Source organism: Spinacia oleracea, chromosome 3 (genome assembly GCF_020520425.1).
Source record: "Spinacia oleracea cultivar Varoflay chromosome 3, BTI_SOV_V1, whole genome shotgun sequence".
NCBI classification, from domain to species: Eukaryota; Viridiplantae; Streptophyta; class Magnoliopsida; order Caryophyllales; family Amaranthaceae; genus Spinacia; species Spinacia oleracea.
This window is the reverse complement of record NC_079489.1, coordinates 134465150-134477597: the sequence shown is the minus strand read 5'-3', so window position 1 is coordinate 134477597 and position 12448 is coordinate 134465150. Positions and strand designations below refer to the sequence as shown.

Here is a 12448-nt window from a genome sequence, read left to right as displayed (position 1 = left end):
GCTCATACTTGATACCTCCGAGGAACGCGTGACACGTTATCACCGTAAAAGATCCCACAACAATTGGGGTATGTATTTTAATTACAGAGTTTTTTGTTTCACTGAATTTTTGTCTAAAAAGTTTAAATTAAAAAATATTTTTTTTTGACAGTATGAAAATATGGCATAATAAATACTTGAAAGGAAAAAATAAAGTACTTTTTTTTTTTTTGATGCAAGCTAGGAACGTTAGATTAAAAATTCAACAACATAATACAAAGAGTGGAGGTTCATGGAGGTCTATCCTCCATCAAAACATCCGAAACAGATTCCGGAGCCTGCTCAATAATACATATATTAAAGTTTGACAAAACGTCGGTTCTACACAACTTTGCTAATCTATCAGCAACTCTATTAGTTTTCCTTGCCTCGAATTCCAGCCTGATATCCGTCATCCTCGTACAAAGATCCCTGCATTTTTTAACAATCCAAAAATTAGCATCCTTGATCTCGTCCCCCTGTAGGATTCTATTTATAGCTTGCTGAGAGTCTGAATTGATAATGACACGACTCCATCTCCTTTCCTCTATGATCTGTAGGGTTGTACAGATAGCTTGAAGCTCCCCCATAAGGACCGAATGGATGTAGCATTTTTGTTGGTAGCCCAAAACCCAGTTTCCCATGTGATCTCTGACAATACCTGCAATACCCGCAACTCTATCCACAGCTACAAAAGCAGTGTCACAATTAATCTTTAGCCAGCTAGTGGGGGGTGGTTTCCAAAGGGGTGAAGGAAATAATGCCCTTGGTCCAAGTATGCATTCTATGTTAAGTCTAATAAATGCGGTTCAGTATTAATTAACAAGTTAATAATTCAGTGAGATCAAGTGAGCTGAATGCCTAGCTAGAGGCCGCTTCAGTTCAAGTGGAATTAATGATATTAATCCACAGCTTACTCTTGACTGAACCCGTAGGGTCACACAAATAGTACGTAAACGGATCAAGTATTTAATGGCATTAAATACTCCATCTATGAATATTCGGAACCGACGGATCTTGGTTTCAGTGGGAGCTAAGATCGTCACAGGCAAGAAATGAATACTCCGGAAACGATGATATTGCCGGAAACGGAAATATGGATCGTATCGGAAATATGAATATTATCCAAGTCGTAGATGTTGCCGGAAACGGAAACATGGTACGTATCGGAAAATATTGTTGGAAATGGAAATATTACCAGAATCGGAAATATTGCCGGAAACGGAAATATTGTCAGAATCGGAAATATTACCGGAATCGGAAAATAATTCCGGAAACGGAAATATTAAATATTTGTTCGAAACGGAAATTAATTCCGGAATCGGAAATATTGAATATTGTTCGTATCGGAAATAGATTCCGGAAATGGAATTTTAATCGGAAGCGTATCGTACGAATTAGCATCGGACGAGGCCTGCCGGACGAAGGCCCAGCACGAAGCCAGGCCATCGCCCAGCAAGCACGCACGCCACAGCCCAGCGCGCACAAGGCCACGCATGCGTGGGCCGCGCTGCGTGGGCTGCTGCTCGCATGCGTGGGCAGCCCTTGTGGCTGCCGTGTGTGTGTGAGTTTGAGCTCATGCGAGATTCCTGAATCTGCAAGAGTCAGTGTATGATTAAATGTCTATTCCTATTGGATAAATTGATTAAGTAGAATTCATGTAGAATTCTAATTCCAATTAATTCGCATCCTACTAGGATTACGATTCCTTTTCCATAACTCTATAAATAAAGGCCTAGGGGTCATAATTTATACACAAGTTTCAAAGTATTCAAAAGTGAGTTTTTTGAGAGAAAATTCAAACACCCATCTTGCCCCAAAAGTGCCGAATTTTCTGAGTACCTTAAGGGCGATTCTAGTTGGTCAATCTTAAGGCGGATCCGGACGTGCTGTGGACTTTCTACGGAGGGACGACACTTGGAGTCCTAAAAGACTTGTTCTTGTTCGGTTCGGGCGCAGCTAGGGAAGGCACGCAACAAAGAGTATGCATCTAAACTATGCTAAATGATTATGTGTAAATAATATGTTTCCTGGGTTAATGGTTGTTTCCGCATGATCTATGTAATGTCATATGTATCATAACCTAACAGTGGTATCACGAGCCCCTTATTATTTTCATAATCTAAATTGCATGAACATGGTTAAATATTACAAATTTGCAAGAATTAAAAGGGGTGATTAATTTTCGTAATTGTTAATTAGTTGCAAATTGCGTTTATTTAATTATACGTACGCAGTTTTTCGGCAGTTTCTTCATTACTCATCCGAATTGAGTGATTTTTGTGTCAATTCCGCATGTAAAAGGCATTCTAAAATTTTGACAAAAATAGTTTTTTTCTGCCGAACCCAGAATTCTCAAATTCGAAGCCTAACTATGACTTTTTGAAGGTTTTAGTTTTTCGAATGCAAAATTTCGTAAATTTAAGATGTTAAATTAAATATTTGCGATTCTTGTTGATAAATCTTGAATTTTTGATTGACCTATTGCATATGTTTAACAAGTTTGAATGCCTAGTCTTGTTAATTATGCAATCTAATTTGTAATTATGATTAATTTGTTGAAAATTAGAATAATTTAGAATTAATTTGATTTTCATAATTAATTGTAATTTAATTAGAAACCTATGATTAAAAACCACCATAAAAATTGTAAATTTACGATAAATTTTAAATTTTTATGACCTAGACTTGAATCCATATCAATCGGAAATCAATTGGATAATAAATTTTCGATTTTTCGCCCTAAAATTATGAAATTAATATTATTTATTAATTTGTCATTAATTTTAAATATAAATTTTAAATTTTATGCGATTCGTTCAAATAACTTGCACGCGCGAAGCAATGGACGCTTCGTGTTACCCTTAAGGGGTGTTGTATAATGCGGGCATGCGACGACGAGCAAGGGAGCTCGTCGCCCGTGCGGCACGAATGCAATGAGCAAGGCCGTAGTGCACGAGCACAAGGCAGCAGCCCTGCCTTGTGTCGTGTGCCACGAGCAATGAACGTATGGGCATGGGCGAGGGGCGAGCCAAGGCAGTCGCGTGTGGGCAGCAAGCGAGCTGCGCCACAGCGCGCGCTGCCTCGCACAACAGCGCGCAGCCTCGTGCGCAGCGAGCGCAAGCTCGCGTGCCACGAGCGCTGCGCCCAGCATCACTCGCGCGCACCAGCGAGCGATCTCGCGCGCCAGCGCGCGATCTCGCGCGCCAGCGAGCGATGCAGCGCCCCAGCGAGCGATGGCTCGCGCGCACCAGCGAGCGATCTCGCGCGCCAGCGCGCGATCTCGCGCGCCAGCGAGCGATGCAGCGCCCCAGCGAGCGATGGCTCGCGCGCACCAGCGAGCGATCTCGCGCACCAGCGAGCGCGGTAACGCGCGCGCGCTGCGAGCGATAGCTCGCGTGCGGTGGGCGCTGTGCGGAGGCTTGCGTATGGGACAGCAGCAGCTATGCAACGAGCGCATGGGCTGCGCGCACATGGCCAGCAATGGCTGTGTGCGTACAGCCCATGGGCGTGCAACGCGTAGGTGTTTGCGTTACGATTAGATCATTTTGAATGTTTAATTTGAAAATTTCAGTTCACGTAATTTTTAATTGATTTTAAAATTAATAATTTAAATTAATTTCTTGGATTTTAATTTTGAATATTATAATTATAATAAATGGCATTTATTCTAATTATTTTACTAAAATTAAAATCATAAATTAATTTAAATGTGACTGAAATTAAAATTAAATTTTTGGATTCAATTATAAATTTATATGAGCTTTAAATTTTAATTAAATTTGTATGTTTCCGGTTAGACTAGAAATACAATTTTATGTTTAAAATTAGTAAAGCATATGAATTTATTGGTTTGAGTGGGAGTGCTTTTAGTCATAAAACTCTTGATTAGGTCTACAAATCCTTAAGGTTAAAACAACTCGATTAGAATTAATAAGGACTGAATAATTGGTAGATTATTGGTGCCCTTGATTAATTGCTGCAAATGTTTACGTGATGCATAATGTGTTTAACTAACCAGCTATGTGGGCCATTCATGATAATGAATGGGTGAATGGTATATATTGTATATGTACTGTTTTGCAGGTTATGAAGTGACTAGTATGGCCCAAATAGGATAGAAAATATGGTCTGCGTACCATTAATTTGAATGTAATTGGTCTAAAGTACCAAAGTTGTTTTTCAATTCAAATATGGTCTGCGTACCATCAAATAGTTGTAATTAGTTATAACTTATCCTATTTGAAGAAAATGGTGCCTCCCACGGAGATTTTCAAGACGGACTTTGAAGTCAAAGCTTCAAGATGAAGTCGGGCCATACTAGATCACAAATATCTTATGCATGTTTTAAGTTATTTATTGCTTTAAATATGTCTTAAAATGCATGAGATCAAAAGCTTGATTATGTTGCATGATTAAGGATTTTAGTTCACTTAAAATCTAACCAACATAGTAAGAGCCTTAAGTTCCAAACTTAAAAATTGAGTTAAAAGGTGCCATGCCAAAATATACACTTGCTTGGATATCCTTTACATCAATCTAGTAATAGTTTTCGCTCAGCGAGGTGTTACTTATTGGTCCTAAAGGGGCAAGGTACACAAATAATTGTGAGTACATGTTAGTTTTGGTGAAACTCAACGATATAAGTAAGGAGTCCTTTTATGTCGTGGCAAATTCGATAGGTTTACCTAATAAGTTCTTAGACGTACCTATCAACCAAGAATAGTTTCTAGACTATTAGCAAAAGGCTTTTGCTTACCTAAGATGTTCTAGGATTAAGTCGACAAACTGTGCTTAGTTCTTCAATGATTTTAGGATCTTGGAATCATTTTATTCACACCTGCCGGAACACATAACTTGAATAAAATGCTTAATAAACATTGAATTATGCATGTATACTAGAATTTAAGTTTATTAAGAGAAACTGTGAATGGTTATTTATTTGTTTATTCTTTTCAATTGTAGTTTTAATATGGCAAACAACAATCAAAACATCATCATGGGTTCTGAGCTTATGGTCAAGCTGAACCTGACAAATTTTCTTGAATGGGAAGCTAAGCTAGTTGAAATAGTCAAACTCAATGGACTTGAGTATGTACTATCACATCCCATGCCAAGCTACTATGCCAGAGACATGACCCCTGAGAGATTTTACGCCTGGGATGCGGATCTCAAAAAGGTTATGAGTCTCATGCTGAACAATATCCCTGATGATTGGGCTAGAAGGTTTGTAGCCTATGAACCTTTTACGCTCATCAAGAATCTGAGGGATATCTGTCGTGGAAGTACGGAGGACAGGGACCTGAACGTCCATGAGTTGATTGAATCAATGTCTGGACTAAAGGTTAGTTCTCCCAACAGGTGTTATAGGATGGAGGTCCAAGAAACACATGTTCAGCTCCTTCGCACTAAACAGAGGGTAGGCGTCCCACTGAGGTTCCATGTGGATCTTATGTGTTCATATTTTGATCGCCTAAGTCTACTAGGAACACCAATAAGCGAAAGGATGGCAGTCTCTGTCTTGCTCAATTCACTACACAGTGGGTTTGGTCGCTTCAAGCAACAATACCTAAGTGAACCAAGAGAAGAAACAGTTGCAGAATTTATTCACCTTGTCAGAAAGGCTGAAATAGTACTGGACTGTGAAGCCAAGGATTTACTCAAGGCTAGAAAGAGACCATTCAAGAAAGGTGGAAAGTCCAAGGGCAATGCTAAATCAAAGCAGGACAAGTCCACATCAAGCTGTCTTTATTGTGATGGAATAGGCCATTACAAAAAAGAATGTCCAAAGCTAAAGGAAGATCAGAAGAACGGAACAGTCGTTCCATCTTCAGGTATTTTCGTTATAGACTGTATACTTGCTAATTCAACTTCTTGGGTATTAGATACAGGTTGTGGCTCACACTTATGTTCCAATCCACAGGGACTAAGAAGAAGTAGAAAGTTAAGCAAGGGTGAAGTCGACCTACGAGTGGGAAATGGAGCACGGATTGCTGCATTAGCTGTAGGAACATACTATTTGTCGTTGCCCTCCGGGCTAGTTTTGGAACTGGAAGAATGTTTCCATGTTCCAAGTCTTACTAAAAACATCATTTCAGTTTCTTGCTTAGATGCTAAGGGATTTTCCTTTATAATAAAAGACAATAGTTGTTCGTTTTATTTTAAAGAGATGTTTTATGGATCTGCTAGATTAGTCAATGGACTTTATTTATTAGATCACGACAAACAAGTATATAACATAAATACCAAAAAGGCCAAAAAGGATGATTCAGATCTCACCTATCTGTGGCATTGTCGATTAGGCCATATAAACTTGAAACGCTTAGAAAGACTTCAAAGAGAAGGAATTCTAGAACCATTTGACTTAGAGGATTATGGTAAATGCGAATCATGTTTACTTGGCAAAATGACAAAGCAACCTTTCTCTAAAGTTGGAGAAAGAGCAAATGAACTATTGGGTTTAATCCATACAGATGTATGTGGACCAATGAGTACAAATGCTAGAGGTGGTTTCAGCTACTTTATCACTTTCACTGATGACTTCAGTAGGTATGGTTATGTCTACCTAATGAAGCATAAGTCTGAATCCTTTGACAAATTCAAGGAATTTCATAGTGAAGTAGAGAATCAATTAGGCAAGAAGATCAAGGCACTGCGGTCTGATAGAGGCGGTGAATATCTGAGCTATGAATTTGATGACCATCTGAAAGAATGTGGAATTCTATCAGAATTGACTCCTCCTGGAACACCATAATGGAACGGTGTGTCAGAACGGAGGAACAGAACCTTGCTAGACATGGTCAGGTCAATGATGGGTCAGGCCGAACTTCCATTAGAATTTTGGGGACATGCACTAAATACAGCTGCACTCACTATAAATAGAGCTCCGTCTAAAGCTGTCGAAAAGACTCCATACGAATTATGGTTTGGAAAGCCTCCAAATGTGTCTTTTCTTAAGATTTGGGGATGTGAAGTTTACGTCAAACGATTAATTTCAGACAAACTTCATCCAAAATCTGACAAATGTATCCTTGTGGGCTATCCAAAGGAAACAAAGGGGTATTACTTCTACAATACATCTGAGAACAAAGTGTTTGTTGCTCGAGATGGTGTCTTTTTGGAGAAGGATCACATTTCCAAAATGACAAGTGGGAGAAAAGTAGACCTCGAAGAAATTCGAGTCGAACAACAAACTCTAGAGAATGCTCAAGATGACATTCAGGATGAAACTCAGAGACCTTTAGAAGAATCTGGTGAGAATCATGGTCAATCTAGAAATGTTACCCCGCGTAGATCGCAAAGATATAGATCTCAACCGGAAAGGTACTTAGGTATTTTGACGAACGAGAGCTATGACGTTCTATTACTTGAAAGTGATGAACCTGCGACCTACAAGCAAGCTATGACGAGCCCTAGCTCCAAGCAATGGCAAGAAGCCATGCAATCTGAATTAGACTCCATGTCTGAAAACCAAGTATGGGATTTGGTCGATTTGCCAGATGGCTACCAAGCCATTGGAAGCAAATGGGTTTTCAAACTGAAAAAGGACAAGGATGGGAAACTTGAAGTTTTCAAAGCTAGATTGGTTGCGAAAGGTTACAGGCAAGTCCACGGTGTGGATTACGATGAAACCTTTTCACCAGTTGCAATGCTAAAGTCTATTCGAATAATGTTAGCAATCGCTGCATATTACGATTACGAAATATGGCAGATGGATGTCAAAACTGCTTTCTTAAACGGCGTTTTAACAGAAACTGTGTTTATGACACAGCCTGAAGGTTTTGAGGATCCAAAGAATGCTAAAAAGGTATGCAAGCTAAAGAAGTCAATCTACGGATTGAAGCAGGCATCCAGGAGCTGGAATATACGTTTTGATGAAGCAGTCAGTGACTTTGGTTTCATCAAGAACGCGGACGAATCTTGTGTATACAAGAAGGTCAGTGGGAGCAAAATTGCTTTCCTAGTATTATATGTCGACGACATATTGCTTATCGGAAATGACATTCCTATGTTGAACTCTGTCAAGATTTGGCTTGGGAAATGTTTTTCGATGAAGGATCTAGGAGAAGCACAGTACATATTGGGCATCAAGATTTACAGAGATAGATCTAAAAAGATGATTGGACTTAGTCAAAGCACTTATATCAATAAGGTGCTTGATAGGTTCAAGATGGCGGACTCCAAGCGAGGCTACCTACCCATGTCTCATGGAATGACTCTAAGCAAGACTCAGTGCCCAAAAACACTTGATGAGCGTAGACGAATGAATGGGATTCCATATGCATCATTGATTGGTTCAATAATGTATGCTATGATATGTACACGCCCGGATGTTGCGTACGCACTCAGTGCTACGAGCAGATACCAGTCAGACCCAGGAGAGGCGCATTGGACTGCTGCCAAGAATATTCTGAAGTACCTGAAAAGGCACAAAGATGACTTCCTGGTCTATGGTGGAGATGATGAATTAATTGTTAAAGGCTATACGGACGCAAGTTTCCAAACCGACAAAGATGATTTCAGATCACAGTCTGGGTTTGTCTTCTGCCTCAACGGAGGAGCAGTAAGCTGGAAAAGTGCTAAGCAAAGCACCATTGCGGATTCTACAACTGAAGCGGAGTACATTGCTGCACATGAAGCAGCAAAGGAAGCTATATGGCTAAGGAAGTTCATAGGAGAACTTGGTGTAGTCCCCTCCATTAAAGGACCAATAGCCCTGTATTGTGATAATAACGGAGCTATTGCACAGGCAAAAGAGCCTAGACACCACCAGAGAGTCAAGCATGTACTTCGTAGATTTCACCTTCTACGAGAGTTCGTTGAAAGAAAAGAAGTCGAGATAAGCAAAATTGGAACTGATGACAACATATCAGATCCATTAACTAAACCTCTGCCGCAAGCGAAGCACAACTCGCACACTGCAGCTATGGGAATCAAGCATATTGGAGAATGGCTTTGATGTCTCTGTTTAATGTTTTAAAGTTTTAGAGTTTAAATCTTTGTAAAACATTATTGGTTAATCATTCACAATAAATGAAAGGAATTCATTTTTCCATTTAATTTGTGGTTTATTAAATGATGAGTCCCTTCAACTTGACGATATATTCAAGATAGACTGTCAGGACCAGTCCTGTGACTAAGAAATGTCTATCAAGTGAACTTGAATGTCAAAGGTTGAAAATGGTCCCTAGTCGGAGTTTTCTATAAAATTGGACGCATAGAAAACGTTAGACGATTAGAATGCAAGATGACTAGTAGTTCTGTTTCTTGAACTATGTGGACATGGCAATGTCATAATCATTTGCATAGATACTTACTTTGGGAAGACTAGTATCGGACAAGACCTATGAAACTTTACTGTAAGAGATGAAAGTCTGTCATAAGTAAATTTCATTAAATTATTAGACACTAAATCCTCAATACCTGAGTGATTTGAGATTACTTGTTTGAGAACTGGTTGCTTTGACGTTGACCAACCGTCGCACCGTAAAAGGAGGCTATAAAGGCAACGCTCAGGTAATCACCTATCAAACGAAGTCTAATCTCAAGATCGCAAGATTGGGATTGTCCTCCCATAAATCGGGATGAGATGCTTAAAAGTTGTACAAGGCCACTCGGAGAGCTAGAAAATGTGAAATGCATGGCCGTGCTCGGATGAATCATAGGCTATGATTATCTGTTTATTTGATCAGTTGAACTCTGAAACCGAGGAACACCTCTGGACATAATAAGGATGACAACTCTTACCTTATGTTCAAGAGCAAGCATCGAGCGACAAAGGAATTAGGAAATGCACACTTGTCCCTAAGGACAAGTGGGAGACTGAAGGAAATAATGCCCTTGGTCCAAGTATGCATTCTATGTTAAGTCTAATAAATGCGGTTCAGTATTAATTAACAAGTTAATAATTCAGTGAGATCAAGTGAGCTGAATGCCTAGCTAGAGGCCGCTTCAGTTCAAGTGGAATTAATGATATTAATCCACAGCTTACTCTTGACTGAACCCGTAGGGTCACACAAATAGTACGTAAACGGATCAAGTATTTAATGGCATTAAATACTCCATCTATGAATATTCGGAACCGACGGATCTTGGTTTCAGTGGGAGCTAAGATCGTCACAGGCAAGAAATGAATACTCCGGAAACGATGATATTGCCGGAAACGGAAATATGGATCGTATCGGAAATATGAATATTATCCAAGTCGTAGATGTTGCCGGAAACGGAAACATGGTACGTATCGGAAAATATTGTTGGAAATGGAAATATTACCAGAATCGGAAATATTGCCGGAAACGGAAATATTGTCAGAATCGGAAATATTACCGGAATCGGAAAATAATTCCGGAAACGGAAATATTAAATATTTGTTCGAAACGGAAATTAATTCCGGAATCGGAAATATTGAATATTGTTCGTATCGGAAATAGATTCCGGAAATGGAATTTTAATCGGAAGCGTATCGTACGAATTAGCATCGGACGAGGCCTGCCGGACGAAGGCCCAGCACGAAGCCAGGCCATCGCCCAGCAAGCACGCACGCCACAGCCCAGCGCGCACAAGGCCACGCATGCGTGGGCCGCGCTGCGTGGGCTGCTGCTCGCATGCGTGGGCAGCCCTTGTGGCTGCCGTGTGTGTGTGAGTTTGAGCTCATGCGAGATTCCTGAATCTGCAAGAGTCAGTGTATGATTAAATGTCTATTCCTATTGGATAAATTGATTAAGTAGAATTCATGTAGAATTCTAATTCCAATTAATTCGCATCCTACTAGGATTACGATTCCTTTTCCATAACTCTATAAATAAAGGCCTAGGGGTCATAATTTATACACAAGTTTCAAAGTATTCAAAAGTGAGTTTTTTGAGAGAAAATTCAAACACCCATCTTGCCCCAAAAGTGCCGAATTTTCTGAGTACCTTAAGGGCGATTCTAGTTGGTCAATCTTAAGGCGGATCCGGACGTGCTGTGGACTTTCTACGGAGGGACGACACTTGGAGTCCTAAAAGACTTGTTCTTGTTCGGTTCGGGCGCAGCTAGGGAAGGCACGCAACAAAGAGTATGCATCTAAACTATGCTAAATGATTATGTGTAAATAATATGTTTCCTGGGTTAATGGTTGTTTCCGCATGATCTATGTAATGTCATATGTATCATAACCTAACAAGGGGGTGGTTGTTTGTATGATGCTCAGAGGGGAATAGGTTGCAGGCCTTGGAGGTATGGAATTCCCAAGCGAGAGCTTGGGCTTCCAAGATGCACCTATCCGTTGAGATTTGTGTTTGGTTGAAAACAAAGGTATTTCTCCGTTTCCAGATGGACCATAGGACTGCTGGAAACAGAGTCTTCCAGGGGAGGGATATTTGTGTGGATGCTGGCGGGGGTTTGTGTGATATGTTTGAGTGCAGCCACTGTTTTGGTTGGGGGGTAAAAAACGAGTCATCGACTCCAAGTTGGTACCAAACTTCTTTAGCTTGTTTACAATCCCTAAGGACATGGATTGAGTCCTCAGGAGCATTGTCATTGTAACAGCAAGCACAAGTGTTAGATGGGCATAGATGCCTCACAAATAATGCACATTTATGAGGTAGTCTATCGTGGAAAGCAAGCCATAAGAAAAACTTTATTTTTGGTATTGTGTCCGATTTCCAAATCCAATTCCAAGAGTGCTCCAAAGAAGGTTTTACATTTCGCAATACAGCCATAACTTTTTTAAAACAAAATTTTCCATTTATAGCAAAATCTGAAAACACGAAATCCTCTTGATGGGCCACCTGATCCTGGAGGGGGACAGCTCTACACATTTGAATCACAGACTGAGGAAGGTGGAAAGAAAGCGAGGAAAAATCCCACCCCCCATTATTCATACAATGGCTCACCAAAAAATCACTCTCCCCTTCTAACAAAGGACCATGGATGAGGCTACGGAGAGAAGTCCCCCCAATCCACTTATCCTCCCACAAGTTCACACAATCCCCATTGCCAATACCCCACGACACATTTGACCTGAAAAGAGACCACATCTTTCCCATGGCCTTCCATAGGTGAGACCCATACTGGAACGCTCTAAACATGTTATTTGACTTTGAGTATTTATCTTTCAAAACCCGGACAGCAAGGTTCTCATCTTGGTGTAGCATTCTCCACCACAATTTCAGGATATACGCTCTATTGAGGGTTTTGACACATCTAATCCCCAAACCCCCCTCCTCTTTTGGAATAGCAATCTTTTCCCAGCTAAGAAGATGAACCCCCCCTTTTATCTTTCTCTTTTCCCCATAGAAATCTTGCTAAGCAACTGTTTATGGACTTTAGGATAGATTCAGGTAGAAGAAGGCATTGCATATAATAGTTAGGAATTGTATTTAGGGTGGAGGAAATGAGACACAATCTACCAGCTTTCGAGAGGAACTTGGATTTCCAGGAAACAAGT

The 12448-nt window shown here is 40.2% G+C and overlaps 1 protein-coding gene across 1 annotated transcript; it reads right to left on the bottom strand.

Annotated features, from left to right (window-relative positions):
• Positions 1-269: 269 nt before the first annotated feature.
• On the bottom strand, positions 270-12155 carry LOC130470096 (uncharacterized). The gene is made up of 2 exons (XM_056839677.1): positions 11498-12155; positions 270-706 (listed from the first exon to the last, which is right to left on the bottom strand). Exons 1-2 carry the CDS (start codon positions 12153-12155, stop codon positions 270-272), a joined length of 1095 nt encoding a protein of 364 aa, XP_056695655.1.
• Between the last annotated feature and the right edge of the window lie 293 nt (positions 12156-12448).